The 25,137-nt window shown below is 40.8% G+C and overlaps 1 protein-coding gene across 5 annotated transcripts in view; it reads left to right on the forward strand.

Annotated features, from left to right (window-relative positions):
- The window catches only part of LOC109630055 (protein turtle homolog B-like), a 62,589-nt gene that overhangs the window by 6,272 nt on the left and 31,180 nt on the right, over positions 1-25,137 (forward strand). For all 5 annotated transcript variants that reach the window (XR_011244527.1, XM_069534311.1, XM_069534313.1 and 2 more), the window contains exons 2-5: positions 8,086-8,283; positions 13,955-14,101; positions 21,024-21,175; positions 24,674-24,791. Coding sequence is in view for 4 of the 5 variants with exons in the window: in XM_069534311.1 (XP_069390412.1) it covers positions 8,086-8,283; positions 13,955-14,101; positions 21,024-21,175; positions 24,674-24,791 (615 nt within the window). In the remaining variant the exon portion in view is untranslated. The remainder of the gene's footprint in view (positions 1-8,085; positions 8,284-13,954; positions 14,102-21,023; positions 21,176-24,673; positions 24,792-25,137) is intronic.

The following is a 25,137-nucleotide window of genomic DNA, read 5'->3' on the forward strand; positions in this document are numbered from 1 at the left end:
CTTAAATGTCTTTGAATTTGAACAATGTCTACATATTCCAGGGATCAATTTCCATGGTTCTCTGCGGTGGTGGTGGATGAAGGTCTACAGGCTGACAGAGGCTGAACTGTTTTTTAAAAAGGGCTGATGTCGTCATTCATCCTGGAGGAGGACTGGATGCTGTCCCAGAAAACACCTCCCGTCCTGTCAGAGGTGATCTGATGAAGCAGTTTAGTCAATTCTTTGTATTAGGAGCTGTCGGACTGTTCTGTACTTCCTGTATAGGCAGATCATACAGAGCTATATCAATCAATGAATCAAGTCCTAAAACATCCCACATGTTCCACTGTCTGTAGGCTAACATGCTTTTCGTCCAGGCATACATTTTCATGCACATTTTTGGAATAACCCTGCTAGTCCTGAAAAAAGAAGAGGTGCAAAATCCTCAAACGTCTGGTGATTTGCAGCAGTTCGTTTCAGTGTAAAGACTTTTTGTATTTTGAAACATTTATACGTTTCATGAAACCATCAGATCAAAACTCAAATATATTCAGTTTGTTATACATGATGAAGAAAGACGTTATTGGGTAAAAAAAAACATTATTGGGTAACTTAACTATCAAAATAGATTCTGATTAATATGATTATTTGCTGCAGCGCTTGTAGATTTCTGGAGATGTGTCTACATTAACACATGGATGAGAGAGTTCCTGTATTGTGTGAAACATTATATATGCTTAATTTTGACAATAATCCACATGATTTGGAAATGTAACAAAACTAACAAAAGACAATCAGGCAAACAAAAATAACGATGCTTCTGAATCTAAACTTTTTCCCAATGTATTGAAATGAGACTCATAAATCCTCTCAATGTAATTCAGCAGCTTCTGTACCCTGATATAATGATTCAAATCAGCACCATTTTCTCCCCAGATTTACTCCACCTTCAATCAGGAAGACATTTCATGCTGCTGAAAGGATCTTTTCAATCCTGAATCTGCCGTGTTTTTTTTTTTTTTCCTATTCTGAGGAAACACATATATGCATCTGCCAGAAGTGCACATCTTCAGAGATAAGTGTTGAATCCACACTGAGCACTCTTACGTTGCTCTGAGCTGAAGCTCGAGTGTGTGCAATGAATACTCAACAATGAAAATAACCTGATCGAATGTAAAAATGACTGAATTATAGTGAGACTGAGGAAGTTCTGTGACTTTAGTGCCAGAGATGTCCTGTAAAGTGCACCTCTTGTAGAGTTGTGCTTCGCAGAGCTGCTTCGCCCTCTGAGCCTTCTCTGGCAAACACAGCCCATTTCACACATCTCTCTTGTCTGTCTCTCGTCCTCCCTCTCTCCGTCTCCTTTCCTTCTCCCTCCTGCTCTCTCTCTGTCTCCCCTTTTTTCTCCCAATCTCTCTCTTCCTACCCCTGTCTCCCTTTCGTTCTCTCTCTGTCTGTCTCTCCTCCTCCTTTTCTCTCAGTCTCCCTTTCGTACACTCTCTCTCCTCCTCCCTCTCTCTCTGTCGCTCTTTCTCTCTCCCCCTCCCTCTCTCTCTGTCTCCTTTTCTTCCTCCATCCCCCTCTCTCTCTATCTCTGTCTGGCTGTCTCTGTTGCTCCCTCTCTCTCTCCCTATGTCTCTCAATCTCTCTCTGTCTCACTCTCTATCTCGCTCCCTATTTCTCTCTCTCTCATTTTCACTCTCTCTCTCTCTCTCTTTCCGTCTCTCTGTCCTTGCTGGAGCAGGTGTCAGCACATCCCTGACTGAACATTGCTTGTCTGATCGGAGACCTCTGCCATTAAAGAGAGCTAAATAATGAAGAGAGCCAATCTATCTCGGATTGTCATGCAAAAGTTAAAGCAGCAGTCGTTGTCACACGCTGGTCAGCAGATTTAGACAGAAAGCACATACCCTCTGGTCTGCAGACTATTGTGCCAACTGTGAGCTGAATGTTTACACTTGGACTATGAACTAGTTATGAATGCAGTGCTGCTGAGTAGTTGTGCATAGTGATCGCTGTCACTTTATATTATATTTGGAGCTGTGTGTGTGTGTGTGTGTGTTTCTTCTCTGCAGATGTGAAAATTACCAACAAAGATTAGGCTGTTTGCCAATCTCATAAGAAGCAGCTTCTACCTTGCCTGCCAGATTGGGTGTCCCAGTAGATTGAGATGAAGTGAAACCTGAACTTTTGGATCATGTTCCAGAAGCAAGAAAAACTGAGTCTAAATCCCACTGACATTTGTATCTAAGATAATAATTAAAACTCAGCCCTGGAAACAGAGTTTTCTTTTAAAGCATGTTGTGTGAATTGTTTTTTGTTTCCATACGGGCATTAGTAATCTGAACCATCTAATCTTGTTTATTCAATAATGTGGGAAAACCTTTTGCTGCAATGTTCCATGGCAAAAATAAAATAGTTAAGAAATTCAAATGGAACCCAGTAGAGCAGACGCCACCAAGGTTGAGTCACCTCAAATTCAATCACTCACTCAACGGATTTCACACACATTGAAATATCAGTCCCCTTAACATAACATAACATAACGGTCAATGAACTATTCTCTGAGAAGTCAATGAAAACGCCCTATTTCACAATTAAAAAGAAAGTGCTAAAACAAATTTCCTGGATCCACTCCCTGGTCTGGATTCTCACTAAAATTGAATGGGTTCTTTCCTGTCCCATATCACACCCTTCAACTAAGTCTTGTGGAAATTTGTCCTGTATTTTTTGTGTGATCCTGCTGAATAACAGACAAAAAACAGACAATGAAAACATAAGCTCCTTGGTGGAAGTAATAAAGTAGTTAATAAAAGACAGAACAGTAGTAAAATAATATCTACATTAATAGTTTTTAAAACATAATACACACACACACGTATAAATACAGTTTGTACTCCATATTCTGTTTTTGTATTCTGTGGTACTTTAGCTGCAGTAAACTTGAATTTTACAGACCCAGATTAACACACGCACGCACTGACACACTCAGACCATTCTCTTATGTGACCTTCAGCACACACAGGCTGGCATTCAATTACCGCCCTGTCAGTGGCCCATCCAGCCCAGTGGCTGCACGTCCTTGAGACTCTCTCCAGCCTCCGTCCAGTCTATATTCCATTACATCCTCCACATCGGGAACTCTGTCCAGCATAAAGTGGCGCTCATATCCGCACACACAGCTCTTCATGCAGCCTTTGCAGAATCTCCTGCTGCAGTTAGCAATGGGTTAAATATTGCGCTGGCGTCAAAAGAAAATAATTAAGCACCCTGGACCAGACAATCCAAGCAGTGCTCATCTAAAACTGTCCCTCGTTGAACTCCCTCAGTTTTCATATTTTTCCTCAATATTGTTCAATGTGTTATTGGACCTCATTAGTGTCAAAACATGTCTCCAGCTCTGCTCTGCCTGATTATTGCCCAAAAATGCCTCCAGAGTATATTTACTGTACAAATCTGATCATTTCTCACAGTACAATGTTGTGAAAGAGCCATTTTTATCCTCTGCCTCTTGAAAAAACGACGCGTTGAAATCTCCTGCAGATTCAACCTCACATGCCCCCGTGGTTCTGCTGCAGTGATTCATGTGCCGGTCTGGACAGCTGCTGATTGACCTCAAGCAGATGTCTCACTCTGGTTTATGTTACATAACATTATGTGTATCGGTAAACGTTCTCCTAAGGCTGCTTCATTCAGTTCTGGATACTTTCCTTCATATTGGTGATTTGCTTTTATTTTTTATCAATTTTTATAACACCTAGTGGATAAAAATAATAACTGCAGTTATCGAGAGTGAGATATTCCAAAAGCCAAACTCTCACTTGTTTAGTTAAGTCAAGTAATTGATTAGTCAATTGACAGAAAGAATTGGTAATCACTTTGACAATCAATCAATCGCAAAGTAATTTTTCAGGCAAAATGTCCTTCTTCTAAAACTAGGAAACCGTGACAAGTTAAGTTTACATCATGATGCACACAAGACACTTTGAAGTCTTTTCTGTTGTAAAACTGAAAAATACTGTTTGAAAATACAAAGTTCTCAACTTTGTGTCCAAATAAATTCCATATTGTGGCATCTCGTTCACGTCTTTGTGTTATTCCAGGTTGTAATAAGCTCATTACTGCAAAGTGCCAACAATGAGCCCATTAGTGACAAAAAGGTGAGATTAATGCTGTATTGAAACTGATTTCAAACTAGGGAATGAGTTTTAGAATGAAAAAAAACCTGTTGGTTTTTACACATGTACATTTAATTTAAGTGAGAGCTCTGTGGACTGCCCCAAGCAGCCGATAAGACGGTCCTGAATTGGGTTTGTTAGAGTAAAGCATCTGCTAGTTTTACTTCTTTTGCCCAAAAATATTTTTAAGAGACGATCTGAGGAATTTATAGGTCAAAACAGTTTACAGTAATGGATCACTTTATTTTTGTGATAGTAAATTAAACATCTTTGATTTTGTCTGCTGGAAAAAACAAGATTTGTGAAAGCATTTGGAAACCAAGAATAATTTTTAACACTTTTCTGGCATTTTAGAGATCAAATTGAAAACCAATGAAAATAATCATTAGTTGCAGTCCTGTTCCTAACCTGCGGTGTCACTGCCTGTTTAACCTTTGCCCAACAATGAGGAATTATTGCTTTTGTGCATGTACTACCTGCTGAATATGGGAATTATCGAACAAGTGACTGAATTGTTACACTTCAGAAATTCATGATCATAGCAGTAAATCTACTGTGTGCCCGGGATAGATGCATAAAACATATTGGTCTCCTGAACTTATTAGCTGCCTGATTTATCCAGATCTTACTCAATAGATTTCTGCCTCTGTGTATTTTGGAGAGTTTCACTCTTCACTCTGCAACTTTAGTTCGATTTAAGTTTACAGTGCCAAAGCAATCCAGAGTTGCCACCATTTTTAAACCTATATTGATCCCTTTACAGCTACAAAACTGATTAATTGGAAGATCTGCTTGGACGATTCTGTCACATATGTGTCTTGTCGAGAACATAAATATTTCGCCTGAATAAGCCCTCGTAAACTGCACATTTCCATTAAGGAAATTAAAAAGTTCAAAGCGGTGCCTGAGATTGTGCTGATTCTCTTTGTGAGGATCTCATAAAGAAATTTGAGAATTATTAGCCCTCCGATTTATTATCTCAGGACTCTTCTCTATCTAAGACGTGCTTCCTTCACCCCCAGGATCCAAAAATAATGCCAGTGAGAAACCTGAGCCGATGAACGTCTGCAACCTGAACTGTCTGCAGAGAATACAATAGATTTCAGCCGCCGTCACTGTTGTGCCACAGGATTTGAGCCTGTGTTTCATGTCAAGTGACTCTACTTACTCAAACCAAACAATGTGTCCAGTGTGTTTCATTATGGATGGGAGACTGCGAGCACTTTTACCCTGAAAGCCACAAGAGCTGGACCCTGTACAGTAAATGTTAAGACAAACTCTGAGTATCTGCCATAATTTGTCATCCAAAGCCCCCAGTCTTGAAAATCTGCAACTGTGGCACCTATTTTTTTTTTCAGTTCATGCTTAGGTGTGATATGTGTGTTTGAGCTCTATTTCTATTGCTCGGCCTCACTTTTGGATTTGCATTCTTGCGTCATGTTTACTTAACTTTATCCTTTATGCATTGGGCTGTGCATAAGGCCTCCTCTGCCAAAGCAACATGGTCTGTCTGCAGCAAATATATTTTCGATGGGATAAAACCTTTTTCCAGATGTCCAGTAAATATCAAAAGTCTTGCTGTAACCTCAGCTGTCCAAATAGTTCATCATTTTTTGAACTGCATTTCAGCATTTGATAAAGACTTTGAAATGATCAGATTTAAAGCAGCAATGTTCAACTCAACCAAGAGTCTGAACAGGAAAAAAAAGAAGCTACTCCCAGCAGACAATTAGCTTAGCTTAGCTTAAAGGCTGGAAACATCCAGCCTGTTTTTGTTTAAAGGTTAAAAAAAATCTGCCTGCCATCATCTCACGTTATTATACATAAGTACAAAGTAAACAATCGAGATAGAACGCTCAATTAAAAGGATTTAGAGTTGCTGGGAGGCTCTAGCTTCAAAGACAAAGATAATAATCATGTTTTCCTGAAACGTGTAACCTTTCCTATGAGACCGTTTCAGTTTGTAATTCAGTGATCACATTTTTTCTGTTATATTCTTAACAGAATGTCTAAGATAATGTTGGCGTCAACACGAGCAGCGTATTGCTTGTTCAAAGGGGTTATTGTAATCGTTTTTAAAGGTGTTATAAATGAGGCTGCAATGGAGTGTGCTCAGGTGTGAATTTCAGGCCTTTGGCAAGCCTGAAAGGATTAGTTTAACAGTTTTCTGAATTTGTTGTGCTTATAACAGCATGGGACAGGTTTCTGCAGAAGCGCATTAAAAGGTCATGGTTTGTTCTGTTTGAGGGGCAGCGCCATGCCCACAGAAGCTTGAAGCAACAATCAACTCCATGCTCATTTAGTATGAGAAATCTTCACATGTCCTGACAGGCTGCACTGTGTTTCATCAGACACACACTCCCCCCTCAGCTTCATTCTAATGAAAAATGCTGCTTTATTACCGGTGTGATTTAGATGTTCCAAATTAGTGCTTGTAGTGTAGTTTTTTCATTGATGTACTGTCTCTGTGGCTTGTAGCTGTCAATTTGCCTCCTATGAGCTTTTACACTTGTAATATTCACTGTGGGTTGGTTGGAAGCCGATTCTCTTTTACGATTGTGTTTGGACTCGTGCAGCTTCTCGTTCTCTGCTGCTGCTCTACACTGACGAGCTACAGCGGCTGTCCAATGCTCATGTGGGGTTCACTGAGTCGTGCATGTGTTTCACTTGGTTTGTGTGGCTCATTTGAGCTCACAGTAGCATAGCATAGCTGCTTTTACCTTCTTACTAAGGAGGCACAAGCAGATTCCAGGGCTGAGGCTTGTAACTGGCTAACCACTTGTCCACTTTACAAAGTGTAATTTGATTAAATCTGCCCAGTTTCAATCCAGAATCGGTGCTGGTTAAAATGAGTAAAGTGGATTAACTGTGTCACAGGATAATGCAGATTAAACTGGTGAACACAATCCCTCATAGATTGTGCATATGGCCTGTAGGGATGGAGTTGAAGCATTATTTTTCAGACAGGAGAACTGGATGAAAATATTTTGGTCTTAATTTCAGTGGATATAGTTGAAAAGGCACAGGGCTCGCAGTCATGAAATTTCCATTTCACACAACAGTGATGGTGGCGGAACGTGAAGCAACGCTGCCACCGACGGTCACCCCAACGCAGTTTGAGGCCCTAATACCTCCAACTCCCAGCGTGTTTGTTCTCCCTGTTTAAATGTGCCCTGATAATGCAAATGATACTGCTAATGAAAGCGTTACGTTATTCAGCTGGTGTTTCTCTGGAGTGAAACGTCAGCATGTCTCTTGATCCCTGAAGCGATTTTCCCTCTGGGCGGAGGCGGGCAGTCATGCTTGCTCTGACGGTGGAGATAGTCGGTTCAATGAAAGCGGGGGTGGCAGCTGGAGAAAATCCATTCCCAGAGTGAGCGTTCTGCTGAGGCAGGTATGCCGACCTTTCAGTCATCTGATAGGTCAACGCTCGGCAGCGCGCCTGGACATTCATGGCTAAACGCCAGTTCTGGTGGTGCTCATAGTAAAGCTCATCTGAGCAGCAGCCAGTATGATCAATGGAACCCTTTGGCAGCTCATTTATTGTACAGTATGGCACAGCCACAAAACACTCACCAACAGATGCAGGGGACAGATGATGATGGAGCCACGAGGAAAGCTGATAAAAGTGAGAGCATTTTCCTCATGTGTGCGGTGACCATCCAGAGTCTGCACAGAGATCCTGTTGTGGGCCATGAGCACTCAATGCATCTCAAGCAAAATGAAGTTTTAAGCCATTGTGCAGCACCTTAGTCAATCCCCTTTAATTATTGTTTGAAAATTAGTCTTGGATGTCTAGAATACAATTAGATTCTTCTGCTTTGTCTGCAGGATTTCTTGTTGTCCTACATGTCAGAGTCCAGATCCCTTCGAGGTGAACATTAACATTCCTATGTTGTACTGAAAGCTGTGTTCCTTCTCATCTCAGGTGCCCACGCAGTGAGAGAGGAGCCCCGGTTTGTGACGGCTCGCGCTGGAGAGAGCGTGATCCTGGGGTGTGACGTGTCCCCTCCCCTGGACGGCCAGCAACCCCCCTATGTGGTGGAGTGGTTCAAGTTTGGAGTGCCTATTCCCTTCTTCATCAACTTCCGCTTCTACCCTCCTCATGTGGATCCAGAGTATACTGGTAAGATAAGTGTAGCTAAACAAGCTCTGAAAGAATATAGAGATGCTGTGAAAAGCAGTTTTTATCTGACCCATTTAATGATGAATCAGGAGCAAGATCTTTTTATTTGGCAAGTACAGTAAATCCACAGGACCGATACAAAGTAGACAAATAGGCCATATAGAATAGAAAGGAGTACTAAAACAACATACTCTGTAACTAACTAACTAACTAACTATATGTATACTGTATATATATATATATTATAACACAAATGTGAAAGATGGTAACTTTTATTTAATAATTTGCAATCCATTATTAGACGTATCAAATTAGTGCTTGTTTTGTTTTTCACTTAAAAAATTCAGATTCTGCAGATCACACCAGCTCTGAGGGGCTTCACAGCATCTCTCAGTTCATTGTTTTTGTTTTTATGGCTGCATCAGCACTGTTTTGGTTCAGGGTCACCGCTCTTGGTTCAGTTTTCCAATCCAATTTTATTAATTTAGTGCCAAATCATAACCTACATTATCTCAAGGCTCTTAACATAGTAAGGTCAAGACCATATATAATTATAGAGAAACCCAACAGTTCTCACAAAGAGCAAGGGCTCAGTTTTTGGCCACAGCATACAACTGTTTCCAGAAACTCAGAGATTCACCAGGTGGCCTGAAACAAGATGTATCTGCAAGCTGCGTAGATTAGCAAGCAACTCATTCAACTTGCCAACTAAGTAACCAGTTTATGACATACACCTAATCTAACACTTGGGTTATTATGATCAGGGTTTTGTTGAAACTGTCTTTAGGAGATGTTGCTTTAACTGTTTGGTCTATTTGGACAATGTTTCGTCCAGGGCAGACTAAAGAACAGAAATATGTCTCTGGCAACTGAGTGTATGTCAGGGTTGTGTTTAAGGATACAGGAGTTCAATGCACGTCATAACATTACACTGGAAAAGATGCAGCGTCTAGACTGACAAAAATAGAAGAAGATATTTGGGCGTTTATCTGGGTGTGATTTTCCATCAGTGCCAATCAGAGCCGATATAAAAACATTTGTCTACTACTGTCTCCTTTTAACTGAAGTTTTAGGGACTATAGATAGTATAGACTGTTTTAAATGACAAAGGCCACAAAGGCCGTAAACAGTTTATATTTTAGATGAGAAGATTGATGGCTTAAATGTTTCTAATTACAATAAATATGCATTTTTCGCCACATTCGCTACCACATCACATGACCTTCCAGTCTCTGTCTCCTGGCCCAGACAGTGTGTCTGCGTCTGCCTTCGCTCACACTCCTCATAGCAGGAAATTGGTTCTTCTGATGTTGCTTCAGTGTCTGTGACAAGATGGCGAGCTGTTGGAAACGAGGTCAGAATTATCCCTTTCTGTTCGCACCTCTTTTCCAAGCACAAAACCCCCGCCTGACCCGGCAATACACTGTGAAGTAAAGGCAAAGCATGGCTTGTCTAAAAACCTGGGGGATTCATCTTCCTAGAGGTAGCGTCATGTGGTCATAACAGATTTCTCTGTATTTATAAATAGGGATCAAGTGTGAATAATATTGAATTCGCTGAAATTCCTCCCCTGTGGGCTTTTTCCTCACAAGGTCATCGCTGCAGATGAGCCTAATGGCAGTGACTCACTGTCTGGGGAACCCTCCTTTTTTGTTTTGTAGTGGCTACTGTAGATTCTGGAGCTGCTGGAGCGTTTCATTGTTTACTTTAACCTCCTGACTAACAGCAGGGTACAGGTGACCGGCACTTTTCAAACAGCATCACACTCCGTTGCGCTCACTCGGGCGAGCAGTGGGCCGCTGCCATAGGCTGTCAGGTCCGCCGTTGAGGAATTACCAGTGAACAGATGCAACACACGTATGGTCAGTCTCATTACAGAAATTAAAGTGTATTTCAGGGATTGCATGTGCATGGTGACAGTGTGATAATGACACCGGACTGTGGTTTCTGAAATGCTCTTTTAGGAGCTTAATATATCTGTAATATGTCATTTGGGCTGGTCCTATGAATTGTTATCACTCAGTATGAAAACAGTTAGCGATAAAGTAATTATGCTGTTATACAATCACACAGTGGCTCCCACAGTAAAGCAGATTCACCATGAATACTGTATTTATATGTAAGTGCAGAATTTTTAAATTCCATTGATATTAAATCCCTCCACTTAAACCATTACTTTGACTAAGTCAGTGACAATTGTTTGGTTTCACTAATAATTAAGTTTAATATGTAAGAGGAACAATCTTCCATTTATTGCCGTTGTGTATTTCCCTGTCTAATTCACTGCTTAATGAGAAGTGGTGCACACCGTCTCTCCACACAGACTCAAATCTATCCGGGATCGTTTTCCAGTTTGTCCTGCAGCTATATGGAAATTACAACATTTAAAAACATCTATTTTGGTGCCCACTCAGGCAAAAGCATGCTCAATAATTCAGACGTGCAGTTTGTGAAATTTTAGTGTCAGATTCTCCCGCTTTGGGACTTGCTGTTGGAAATCATAGCTTCAGCATACACAGCGTGTATAGGAAATGTTTTTATCCTGATCGGAGACACTTTTCCTACTATCAGGAGGATGTTGGGTATCGTTGTAAAATGCCACGTTTTGACACACTCTGCGCTGGTGAGAGCTGCAGCCCAAGGTTTTATGTTCTCAGGTTGTCCTTCCATTCGCTTCTCTGTCCCACTCTTGTGAACGTGATACCTCCAGAATGTCATGAAGGGATTTCTTCAAATTTTGTACAAAGGTTCACTTGGACTCAATAATGAAGAGATTATAGTTTGGTTGTGGTCAATGTTGTTGGGATTTCACAACACAATGCCTCATGTTTTATATCATTTATATAATTTGAAATTTGCAATGTAATGTTATAAGGCGAAAAGATGATTTAAGTGTCTGAAATCTCAATTTAATGCTCATTGAAAACTCATTAGTATTAGGGAATAATTGGCAAATGGCCTGTGACCATGTTTCTGTTATTTAACCTGTGTAAGGTTTTTTCCTGTAAAGACAATTCAAAATGTCCTACAATCACACAGGATGAAAAAGTGTAGAAAATGTTTAACTGTTATCACTTTAATTACAGTGGTGCTATTCTTGAATATTTTTTTTCCTCGTTCTAATCTTGGCTCTTTGGCATTAAAAGTTGCAGCAGTGCACCGTGTCTGCCAACTCTGTCACTTTGGATCTTTAGTTTTTCATTTCCGAAGCTCTCTCGTCTGACAAAGCCCATGATGTCATCTGAACAAGGTGTTAGCTCGTCTGTTTTCACAGTTGACAGAACCCTGTACTGTGTAAGTGGTGTATGCCCAGGAGAGCGGTCCTGACGTGGATACAGTGCTGTTAACTCCGTTTACAGCTGCACCTTCTCAATTCTTGACAAATGGGAGGCTGATCCCTACCCTTCACGCCGCTACCCACCCCACTCAGCACTTCAATGCCCAGGCAAGAATAGACCTGACTTTTTACAGACAAGCTACCTTTTTACTGCAAGACTGCAGTCCCCACTCCCCTCGTGCTTCCTCTTGGCTGTATCGATTTTCTTATACCAAAAAAACATCAGTGTTCTTACCCCAACTATGGTAGCACTCCCAGGGTTGGGGTATCTATCCCTCCCATTTATATACAGTGATGGTGGAGCAACTAATCCCACCCTCAGCATCAATATATTTGCCTGACACTCAGTCTGAAGTAACAGGAAGCAGCGCTTACAGTACATCTACACATCAAAGTTGGGAAAAATGCTTCATTCGAGAACACTCGTCAGACGGAGCAGAAGCGAGTGTTTTAGTCTGTCGGGCTGTCAGAGGCAGCCATGTGAGCAGCGGGCTGCAGGCTTGAAGACAGACAGCTTAGCAGCAGAAGATTTCACCAGGCCTGGTTCCAGAACTTCTCTCTTCCCTGGTGATTTCCTCCTTTTAGAATTCCAATTTATCCTCAGCCTTGAAGTAGAAAAAGGCGTGGATGGAGAAGTTTTATAAGAAATGGAGGATTTCTGTGAAGGAGATTTCGGGTCCCTCTCCACAAGCACACTGAACCTTTTTAATACTGATATGGCTCGCAGGTAGTTTGATGCATAAATATTAACACTTTGAGCTAGATTCTTGATCATTTGAGGTGAAAGATTCTTAAAGTTAATCAAACTGTTTATTCACTAAGCTACCGCCGGCAGCTGGTTACTTTGCTTGTTAAAATGAGTAGACACCAAGGGAAACGGTCAGTCTGAAGCTGACTCACACAATATTTGTTGTTAATTTAATTTAAGCAAAAAATGACAAGATGCAGTTTTACAAAAGGGATTTGTTTGATATTTTCAGAAATTGGCTCATTGAAGCAATTAAGACATGTTATGGTTATTTAGTTTTTTTTCTTTCCTCCTGTTTGTTTCTTGGATGTGATGTAATGTGACATCACAATACCACATATGTGTGAGCTGGAGGGCATTATGCAAATAATGTACCCTGTGCTGCTAGCTAGTGACTAGTCTGGCACACCCTTCACCAACGCCAGGTAAAGCGATAGCTGAGGCCAACATTTTCTACACATGCTGGAAGCAGTTGACCAATCACAACAGAGTGCACGAGCTGGCCAATCAGAACAGGCTGGGCTTTATCAAGAGGGGGGCCTTAAAGAGACAGGAGCTAAAACCAAGTTTTTCTGCTTCCTAGCTGCATCAATAAACAGTAATAGGAAACTGATGTTTTCTGAACATTAGAGCACGTAAGCCTTTTCAAATAAGAACCCAAATTAAATTTAGGAACCTGAATATGAGAATATTATTTCTCCTATAAAACAAAGAAAACGGATGGAAATGTCTCAGATGCTTCTGTCTCACTTCTAAAGCTCAAAAGATAAAAATACACATGTAGAGTATCATGTTAGTTTAATCTGTACAAACCTGTTTGACCACAAGCTAGCTATATGCTTGCTGTTTCTTTATAGTCAAGAAATAGGTATGAGAGGGATGTGGATTTTTTTCTCAAATAGAAAAATTTCAAAACTGTTTATCCACAAATTTTCTTTTCATTAATTATTCTTTGAGTTTGTGGCATATCTAGAGTCTGTATTGTGTTTAAAATCCATTTGAGTTTCCTCCAACATTGTAAGTCAGGTTGGTTGAAGGCTCTGAAGATATGAATTCACAATAAGTGAATGCTAGACAAACTGCAGAAGGGTTTTCTCCCTGAACAGGAATAAGTCGGTAAAAACGATTTGTTTGTCACACGCCACTTGAACTTTCTGCCTTGGGCTTGTGCTTATTTTAATAACTTTTAGTTCAAAGTCTGAGTTCATGGATTATTTTCAGAGAAAGGGGAAAACATGAAATTTATGTTGCACCTAATACAAACAATTCTCAGTGAAAGAATATACTGTACGATCTTTAAATCACATCAACAGTTTCTTAATTTCCTGATCCTGCTCAAAAATACTACACCATGACTTACAGGCTACTGTAAAAAAACAAAGGTTGAAGTGGAGCACTTAGCCCCCATCTGCTATAATGGATCTCTGTGGTGACCAGCAGAACTACAAGGTGTGAGTTCAAATGGAGGAGCTGACCATCGCTGAGAAAAGAGCATGCATTTGTCATGAAAAGCAGAAAACGCTAAATACATTGTGCTGTGGAGGTTAGTCCTGGCGTCATTATTTTCTCTTTCCCTTCATGTGCAGGTAGAGCCTCTCTGCATGGGAAGGCCTCCCTGCAGATTGACCCAGTGCGCTCCGAGGACCAGGGCTGGTACGAGTGCAGGGTCCTGATGCTGGAGCAACAGTACGACACCTTCCACAACGGCAGCTGGGTGCACCTCACAGTCAATGGTGAGTCACTTGATCATACAGGCTGTGCTCTGACGTGGGAATACTGTATGTGTATGTGTGGGTGTAAATGGAAAAAAAAGGGACAAAAATAACTTACTTTGTCCCATATTTAAGCTCCATTTGTATTAATCTGGAGTTTGTTCAAAAGGGTCTGATGATAATCATATGTTCAGCCCCTCAGTAAAGAGCCTTTAGTGCTGCACATGTTACAGGATTTCACTTTTTACATTTACATTTAATTTCTTGTACTCTTTGCCTCCGCCAAGGACGTCACGTTTTCACTGCAGTTTGTTGGATTGTTAGCAGGACTCCGCAAAAACCTTTTGCAACCAGAGCACTTTTGGGGCGGATCCAGGATTTGTTATTTTCACTTTCTTTAAAAATGTGAGAGAGTGTTTTTCAACATTTTGGTTGATTTCTCAGAGAATAATTTATGGATCTTGATGAAAAAACATCCGGCGGTTTTATTCCCTGATATCTATGAGTATTTGATATATAATTTGGTGCGGATCCAAATGAAAATCTGGATCTAGTAAATTTACATGTGGATTCATAAGGGAACTGATCACGGAGGTATGCGCTCCTCCAAGTGACATTCTAGTTGTTTTTCGGACATTTTTGCGACAGAATTTCAGATCATACAGTTTTGTTCATGCTGTGATAATTTCCATGTCTGTTTCTCATCCTAACTTTGGTTCTAGTTTAAATCGTGACTGTGCTTTTTGTAGCTGTGAGCAGCTACAACTGTCTATCAATATATTTGTCAACAACAATAACACATTAGTGAGTGTTGGCTGATGTATAAACAGACAATGATTCATAATCTAGTTAAGCAATAATATAAAATACTTCATGGCTTCCTCCTGTAGTTGTAATTGTTGACTGATTCTATATATTTCTACTTGAACTCCCTTATAATGTGTCATAATGCTTAAACATGCTGAAAAGGAAGATGTAATATTGTTATTTTAATAATTAGTGCAACATTTCCTTAAAGTGTTATATTAAACATCTAGAGCGGAAAAAATGAGTTGATTCATTGATGCTGTTTCGGATCACTGCTGCAGCTTCTTTTTCAATGAGTCCTCGGGTAAAACAGGATGAGAGTCTGGTTAGAGGAAAATTGATTGTGGCCTGTTTCCCTTGGCCGTTTGGCAGGGATCGTCTGTGATAGTCTGAGAGCAATCAAACTGATGACCAGGCGGAAAAAGAAGGAAAAAAAAAAAAAACTGCACCTTTGCATTTCCCAGGAATGCCCCAGTGGCTCAAATAATCCTGTGTAAAGTGTGACAGAGACAGTGGTACCATTGTGTTGTAACGGTTTTAGCTCTGTGTCTGTTTCATGTAAAGAATGCTTTTCAGACAGATATTATATTAAGCCGCTTCATATGTTTTGCAGGAAATGCAATTGAATGAATGCTTCGCTGTTTGCATGTCCAAGATGCAGTAAAGTAAATGCAGCAGATCCATGTCAAGTAGTAATATGTTTAGTTTTGTGGAACCATTTTATTCGTGTTGTCTGTAACATGAGTGTTGAAATATGTCCTTTCAAAAAGAAGCTTCACAGGTCTCTAACTTCAGAAAGCTGTAATCCTCTGTGTTGTCAGAGAGCGAGAGCAAAGTGCTGTCAAGCTCATTCTCATGTATATTTTTGGTCTGTGAACTTATGAGCGCTGTGCAAAAACTCATGCATATTCGATTTGATGCATATGTTTGACAATGGAAGCGATTCTCGTATTTGAATAATGATTACAACGCGCTGTATGCAAAATACTGCGTAAGGAACCATTTATAAAGTCCATTGCACCGCATAATCACTTTGGAATAAAAAATGCTGATCTGTATAAATGGTTATTATCAATGCGGAACATTATGTTTTCTTTTGTGCGCAATTGTGTGTCGGGGTGAGTTAGTCAGTCACACACTGCAAATTACTTGTGCACATTTGTTCTGCGTGTAGCGCATTACATCAACGGTGACATGTAAGCATCTCTGTGTGTGTGTGTGTGTCCGTGTGTGTCCGTGTGTGTTCCTAAATGAGATCTCTGTCTGCTGGTTGAAGTTGTAGATGGGGAGTGAATAGGTCGTACTCTGCCGCCAAGTGTCACCTGCACACTCTCGTGATGTTTGGAGTTGTGAGCGTCTGTGGCTGTGTGTGTGTGTTTGTGTGTATGAATGTCTTGTTGTGTAGGCATACTGCATCTCTGTTGCCCGCCTCATCAGTATTCTCTCTTAACTCCAACTGCTCCCTTCCTCCCTCCTCTGCTGCTCTCACTCCTGTCAGGCCTTTCATCAGACACCGAGCTCTTCAGGCTGGAGGAGAACTAATAATATCCCTGAGTGTCATATATGTATTTGGCATTTTTAATTATGGCATTTTACAAGACCTCTTGTATTTAACGTGTAGCGAACGAGCTGCAGCGCCAGTCTTGTGCGGCTTGTAATTTTACAACGATTCAGTTTTTTCTGGGTGCATCATTTGAATAAAAGACAGACATTTGTGGAAATATCAATAGCAGCAGTTGTTTCAGCGTCTAGTCGTAGAACAGGGGAATTCATATATAAGACTTTATGCTACTGTCGTCCTCTAAATGGCTGCCTGTGAGGGAAGCAGGTGCCATTTTTGTCTGGCCTGCACACAGACACTAAGGGCACCCATTTCCTTTGGCCGTTGGTATTTGCACACACTCCTCCTTTGAGTTCCTGTTTGCTGGCCTTCACTTCCTGCCAAGTGGACAGGGAATTCATGCCCACTCAGTGGCAGGTGTCAGATGGCAAGGCCTTGTGCCCGAAAAAGACACTAAGGCTACTCTCTCTCTCTCTCTCTCTCTCTCTCTCTCTCTGCCCTCCCTCCTTCTCCTCCTCTCCTCTTTACTCTCGTCTCCCCTGTCCTTCCTTCTTCTCTTTACTTCTCAAGCATCAGCAGCCTTTTCAGAGATCAAAAACTATAAACATCACACGGCTGCGTTAACTATCTCGCACTGAGACATAAAAGATTAAAGCCTGCCACTGTGTCACTGGGTTACTGATGGTCTGGCATTTAGGTCCCATTTGGTTGACCCAGTTGGTGCTCAAATGTCAGCTCATTTTTCCAGCAGCTCCGTATATTCCACACTAATGGGCCCGATGTGGCCACAAGTGGAGCCCTCAGGACCACATGGGACCCTATGGTGTAAATTTAAATAATGCTCACATAGAATGAAAGCTCATTCCATTAGAAAAAAATGTGTGGCCTACTTAGGCAAATGGGCAACATTTTAATAGTAATTTAACAGCCTTAATATATATTTTCAAGTCTGTTCAACATAACAAGTCAAAAGTGTGCTCTGTTTTTTCTGTATCTAAACCTGACACTGATGTCAAGGTGCACAGACACATCCTGAGGTAAATTCTGAAGGTCCAGCTTACTATTTTCCTTATAATTGTTTAATTTAGTTTATTTATTCTATAATAATTTACAGATTTAAACTGTCAAATAGTGGTGGTGGTGGTGATAATCTGAAATATCATCAGAAGATAAACCCATGATGAAAATAATTATTATTTTGTAATCTCATGTTAATAGACAGTTGATTGCATCATTGTGTGAGTCATAATAATTACATGTTACAAAATAATAGTAACGGGCTTTTTTTTTAATCTCTGTTGAGTATTTTTTGCTGATTATAATTACTATCTGAGTAAGATTGCCAATGCAGGACGTTTAATTTGAAAGTAATATGTTCAGAGTATTGTATTATTGCTACTGAATACTTCCTCCTTCAGTAGAAAAGAGCAGGCCCCACCTTTACTGCTAAAATCCATAGTTGTTTTAAGTGGAACAGTGAAGTTAAACGGCAATTTGTGATAAGTCCACATCCAACATGTCTTCATATCTGTCAACCAAGTCACGACAAGACTCACCTGATGTCACAAAAAGACAATATGACGTAGCCTGATCCTGCCATAAAAGAAAGAGGGGATGGGAGTTTGGTTGCAAGAATTGTGGGTATTCCAACATCTTTTGTAAGAAGTTCCACTGAAATGTTTGAGGCTGATGATGAGAAATCAATGAAAATGTGTCCTATATGTAGCCGGGCTCTCTCAGGAGCAGAGACAAGACAACAACAGATAAAATGATGCAGCAGCTCTTGAGTTGTTGAGTAAATAACGGCGAACGTAAACCTGCAGTATTGTGTGGTCCACAGAGAGGAGCGGTGTGAGCGCAGCCTCTTCAAGCATCTTTTAATGCATATAATTGATGAAGAGTTGCAGTAAGTAGGGCGACAATTTGACGCTCAGCTTTTTCCCAGAGGTTTCCCAGCCACAGCGATACTTCTTCTGTGATGAGATGCACCCGACCATGTGAGACAACTCCCAGGTTGTTCAATGTTCCTGCTGCCGTCACCACCGTGTGCCACCTATTTCTTGTCAGCTGATGCTTAATCCCTGCAGCAAAATCTAAATTAGCATTAGAATTAACAAAGGCACTTAAAAGATGCAGATCCTCAAGTCAAAGCAGTGGTGGAAAAGTACTGTACAGTACTCAAGTATAATATGAGTATTTCTATTCTCTGCTGCTGCATACACTTAACTGCACTATATTTATTTGAAAGTGTAAAGGCACATTTAAGATTCAGATTAATAATAGAAATAAGTAGCAAATAAATTAAAGACAAGGTTAGACTTTACATTTATAGGCTACCCAGCATTAAATAGAGTAACTGAACTGAGCCCAGCTTCAACATTTAAGTCCAAATGCAACATTGTTTTTTTCGTAACATGTTTTACAAATGTTTGCTTTATTTACATATGACATACATGTATTTCAAAATGTCTGTGAAGATTCTCAGTCATCCAGGTCATGGTTGTTTAAAAAAGGTTGAATCAAGGGCAACTGGACTTGGTCATAGATACTTGAAGGCGTTTCACCTCTCGTCCAAGAGGCTGCTTCAGATCACTGAAGAGGCTGCTTCAGATATGAAGAGAGGTGAAACATTCAAAATTATCTACAACCGCATCCAGTCGCCCTTGATTCGGCCTTTCTTGGATTTACTTGAGAAATATTGGATCATTTTACCTTTTTTGGGCCTCAAACATATGAAACCATGTGAGAAGTGAAGAGGGGAAATGCTGACAACTCACAGACATCATTTTCACAGAAAATTTACTTGAAGTCTATTGGTGGAGTAAAAATTACAATATTTTATTCTGAATTGTATTGTAGAAGTGGCAAGTAGCAAATAAATATAAATACCATAAAACTGTTCTTAAGTGAAGTACTTGAATAAATGTATTAGAGTAGAACTGACTCGTGTGGATGCAGGAATAAGCAGCTCCGACATAAACTTGTTAGGATAAAAGCACAAACAAAGTGAAACATCTGAACTAAGTTGCCTCTTAATAACTCAAGTGAATCATCATGATGTGTTGACTGTGACCATTGACCCATCAAATATGTTGGTGAGAGGTACATAAACCAGTCATGCATTTTATTAGGCTCTCCATTAACGTAATGTATCATATAATGTAATGAGGGAGAGGGCAGTGTGGACAGGCAGATGTCTAAATGTGCTAATTGGCCGATTTGATGACTCCATACCAGGTGTTTGTGTGCAGCCACATCGCTCCCAGCAGCGTGCAGTGACCCACTTGTGTACGGCACCTTTTTTCTCTTCGACTAAACACGGTGCCACTATTTATAATCAGAATGCAATGTTGAAACAGCAGCCGGCTGAGGAACCTGCAGCTTGTTTGCCTGCAGTAGGAGATGAAGAGCTCCCCTGAGGCCGTTGGTGAAGCTCAGAAACATCAGGTGGCGACACAGTGATGTCGCTAAGTGGCCTTGTTAGGGTTTGAAAAATAAATGGCAGATTGTCACTAGCCCTGGCTAATGTCCATTGTCCAACCGGGACACAAAACTGTGGAAGCAGCATATCTGACACACTGTTTTGCAAGCACTGTTGTTTCTATCCAGTCAAACTGGGCTTACACTGTACGATTTGTGACTGTTTTTGACCAAAGTTTCTGAGATGTACGCATTAATGCAGACTGAAATTCAGCTCCGTCGTGTGTCGCTTTTCATGTCGTGCACACAGAGTGGTGGAGGAATCAGATGTCACGACTGGCTCTTTGATGATCTGATGAATTTCTGAAATATCGGAAATTTTGGTCGGCCACCAGTTATAATGTTCAGTTTACTTAATGATCATAGAATAATACATCTTGTAGAATATCTTAAACAAGAAGAGTTTCAATATTTCATCTGAATTTGTTGATATAAATGGTTGGGACAAAATATTGAATACACCTTTCATAACACAGATTGACAGCACCACAGACTGCAGCCCTTCAGATGAGCAGTACAATTGAAGCAACACCTGTACAAACTAAACATTATGTCTGCAAGACTTATGTGTCTGACTGCACTGAGTTGCAGTTATTAAATGTACTTTGGCCTCTGAGAGTATGTTGTTTTAATCTAAGAAATACTTCATATGTTATATCATGTCTACAGTCATGCTTGCAGCTCTGTGAGGGTGTACTTTGGCACCGGTATGATATTTACCATGTTTTCCAGCTGATTTCAGAATAAAAGCATGTAATGACGTATCCAATTTCTGAGGATGCTGGGAAAGTATTGGACAAATTAAAGGTTTTGCCTCATGGTGGCGCTAGATTAAAAGTTGTGGAGTCAGCTTTGTCATTTTTCATTTGGGAACCTGGAATGTAGAAAATGTAATGTTAATGCAGGTTGTCGGGATATTTCATTCCAGACCAAGATGGTGGACATCATCGAAGCCAGGCTTAAAATCCCAAAGAGTCTGAAATCGGAAACTCTTTCACAGATTTTAATGCAATTGTTATGATTGTTGTTTCTGTTTAAATTTCATAAACATTTATGGTGATATTGACAACTGTTCCCTTTTCACTTTCTCCACAGCCCCGCCTTCATTTACAGCGACGCCGCCACAGTATGTGGAGGCGAAGGAAGGGGGAAGCACTCTGCTCAGCTGCTCTGCCCAGGGAAACCCAAAACCAATGATCAGCTGGCTGAGGGAGGGGGAGGAGCTCACTACCAATGCAAAATATTCAGTAAGACAAAACAATGGCCATAATTCTGATTTATGATTGTGTGCAAAAATAGACATGGGGCTTGTGCACAGATGGTGTCGTCCAGTGAGTCCATCTGTGCTCAAAGTATGTAATGGACTATTTCTCACTCAGGCAAATATCCAGTTATTATGTTGGTGTGCTGCAGAAATATCCAGTGTTTTGTCCTCTGTCAATGGCTCAATATATGCTATAGTGTTAAAAGTGTTTGGCATAAGTTGGAGTATAGGTTCACGTGTAGGAATATACAAGGTTATTGGGAATACTCTTTTATATCTGAGAAATAATGTGTTTTTAATCTGTTCAAAGATGCAGACATTTGGACCACAGTCTGCGACACTGTCACTCAGCTTCCTCCTGTTTCTCTGTGATCTGTCTGCTTAACACTCAAAACACAGGTTGAATCACCTGAACTATTTTAAGAAGAACTACTGGAAGCACACCTCTCGTCTCTTTGTTGTCTTGGAATGTCTGATTTTTAGTCCTGTGGATAAACTCCCAAACGTAGACAGCCTGATGTCATGAAAAGATATTTCTGCTGCAGCCTCTGGGTTGTTTGAAAGCAGAGACACGTCTCGGCTACATAAACCATCAACACTAGTTTTATTTACGGTTAGAGAATCACACATTTCTCGCATCGTTCCAACGCAGATGACTTGGAATCACCAATCACTTCGATAAAAGACGATGCACTGCAGCCACAGGCTTAAGCATCTTGAGAAAAAAGTGCAAATCTCACTTTTTCTTCAAGTTTGCTCAATATACCATCACACGTACTCTCTCCTCCTACATGACGGCTGACGGCTGAATGCAACACGCTCCCACCTGGGAATTTAGTTGTCAGTCAATCTCTGAAGAAAAAGAAATCAGACGTAGGTGAGGGAGCTCAAGGTGAAATCACAGCAGCTCATTACAAAAAGAACCAGAATGTTTTCTTTAACATAACAGGTTGTTGGTTCTAGTATAAGAGAATTAAAGAGCGTTTTTCATGCAGCTCATAATTGATTTTGAAAGGTGGGACCTTTTAAAAGGTGGATGCCTCCTTCCTTTCCCACATGCCTTCATGTCGGCCTATGTCACTGATATGGCAGACTGCTGCAGGGGCTATCAAATCTTTACTGCTGCCGGTGTGATACAATGAACAGGAAGTGACAGGATCATACACGAGTGTCTGTTAACGGCATCTTCCCCCTTTTTTCTTTTAATTTTCCCTTATTCCTCCTCTAGGATCTCTTCCTCCGTCATCCCCTCAGTAAATGATTAGACAACATTCTGATGCATTATTAATTCCCTGCATCAATATTACATTAGGGCTAATATAAATGTTACATTAAAGATGAAAATCAGTGCGAGCCAAATGCCACGCTTCGCTAGCATCATCGCGAGGTTCTGAAAAATATTTAGAAAAGCAGCTCAGCTTTTTTCGGCTTTCTTCTGTTTACCAGACATCAAACCTGGGAAAGCTCCTTCATGTGGTGAGACGAGGGGTGAGTGTGTGTGTGTGAGTTTATTTGCTCACCCGCATGCTCAGATCCATGGAGACGTCATGGAGAAAAGGGGGAATGTGACAGACAGGGTTAGAGAGATGAGCACTCCTCCTCCTCCTCCTCCTCCTCCTCCTCTCTTTACATCGTTATGCAGAGCTGTAGCTACAAAACAGCGATATTAAATAAAACGGTTGTGCTGGAGAGGACAAAAAGGAGGAGGGGAGATTATGAGGGTTCTTCTCCACAGTGTAAATCACAGACAAAAAAAAGGCAAGCAGGAAAACGACAGAAAGCTCCTGCTGTTTCAGAACCGCCTGTCGGTCTCTGTGGATGTGTCACAGAGATTGAGATTCTGCTTTCATCTCATATCCCACCTCCTCTATACGGATCCTGTCCCTTTTTCCTCATCTCCTGCAGATTTCCTCCTTTTGTTTTATCTTTTCTCCTTCACCTTGGATCAAGTTCAACCACAGCCCGGCATGTATCGATGACCATTATGTGTTGAGGCATCCTGCAAAATTTACATCTACAATCGTGTGTTGATTTTTTGATTTTGATAGATTGGGTGCAACATGACTTGAGAGAAAACTTTGCAGAAATTAAAATAGTTTCTGGTGGATAAATACACTTCTGTTCACTCCCATGCACACTTGCATAATATCACAAGTACCTTGCTCATTAGCTGGGGGCGACTGCTTTATAGAAGAGGGATTCATCACTTTCATAGCGATGTATCCACAGCAGGAAAAGATTAAACTATTACGACCAGGTGAATTTCACACTCATACTGTAAGGATAATGATAATTTGTCAACATATGACCCGTCGTCTCATTCACGTCACTGCTTAGTCCCATACCACCTGAAATCCCACAATGCCTTGCTAAGTGATTTGTCCCATAGAAAATGAATGAAGGTGAACTTTGTTGTGCAGCGTGCTCGTTCACTGGAAGACCTCCAGATCAAATTCCTGCAAATGACACAAAGCAAATTCACACATTTACAGTTCTACATCTAAGAGTCCACAGCAATCAATGAGAAAATGACAAACAATGACATTTATTTTTACATATTTCATGATTATATTTGATTTATCATAACAAAATGCCTCAAATGACTGGTAAAAGTTAGAGGTACACGAAGGAGGCAGCACAGGAATAGAAAATATGCCAAATCAGCACAAGTGTGATTAAAATAATGATAATTTTAATCAACATCTTATTGATTTAATCTCTTCCAACTTTTTAATCAATGCAATTGGCTGGCCAAGCCTCCAACTCATGCTTTAGGACACGTCAGTGTCTAGCTCTCAGCATCCCACACATCCTGTGTACTGCAGCAGTGATACACAAAGTGTTATCTTGTGATAGACAATGTGAGTGACGATGATGAAGTTTGCCAAAAGCTGTAAAACACTTGAGGGACAGATGAATAGCAATAATTCTGCAGGCAAAGCAGATTCTCCCTCGGCTGCATGAATGGACAGACTACAGCTGTGTGTGACTTGAATGGACAGAGCCTCTGGCAAACCTGTTGCATAATTTATGAGGGTGTTTCTATTAGGTTTGGTTAATGTGTTTCTTCACCACTTATTGGTTCTCATCAGTGCCTGGACGCAGCCGTGCAGCAACATTGAGTTTGACGTTTCCACGGTTACCACATGCAGGAATCAGACCTGGAGTTGATCAAAATGTGACATTCATGACTTTTAAGTGTCAGATTTGTTTTTTGTAAGATTGGACTCTCTGCAGTGATTTTGATCACTGATTAACTCGCATAGTTGCTTCTCCAATGTTATGATTTGAAATCTGTTCAATTACGATTTTCTCTCGATCAATGATCAGTTAGTCAACGAATTGTCGAACCTCTAATCGGAGCACTTCCCTGCACCACTGTCATTTACAACCTGGAGCATACATGCAGCAAATGTGCTTATCACGTTATCTTGGTGTTTTGTGTTAGAGGTTTATCTGTCTCCTGCACATGTGACCACAGGTACACGATGGCAGTCTAACCATCCTTGGCATCACCAGAGATGACAGAGGGGCGTACACGTGCCGAGCCTACAGTGACCACGGAGAAGTGCTCCACACCACCCGTCTGCTGGTTCAAGGTACTGTATCCATCCCGTGAGCACTGTGCTACACACGGCCTCGACAAAGCAACTCTCCAGTAAGCACTGTTCATACATGTATTTGCATGGTTGACCAGATCTAGAAATATGTAAAAATATGTTTCCCACTCACTACCTGCAGCCTTATATTGCATTTGCACCACTCATGTTACATTATTTAAAACTTAAAGGCGTCTTCTGAGGTAGCATCAAAAAGCAAAGCCATGTAAGTCAATGGTGTAGCCTACTGATGCATGGAACACACCTTGTGGGTCTGTATCAGTCAGTCAATAGCTCAGTCTGGGGGCCTCGGCTCTTGTGCACAGCCATGTGTGTACAACAGGAT

This window comes from Paralichthys olivaceus, chromosome 11 (assembly GCF_024713975.1).
Source record: "Paralichthys olivaceus isolate ysfri-2021 chromosome 11, ASM2471397v2, whole genome shotgun sequence".
Taxonomy (NCBI): Eukaryota; Metazoa; Chordata; class Actinopteri; order Pleuronectiformes; family Paralichthyidae; genus Paralichthys; species Paralichthys olivaceus.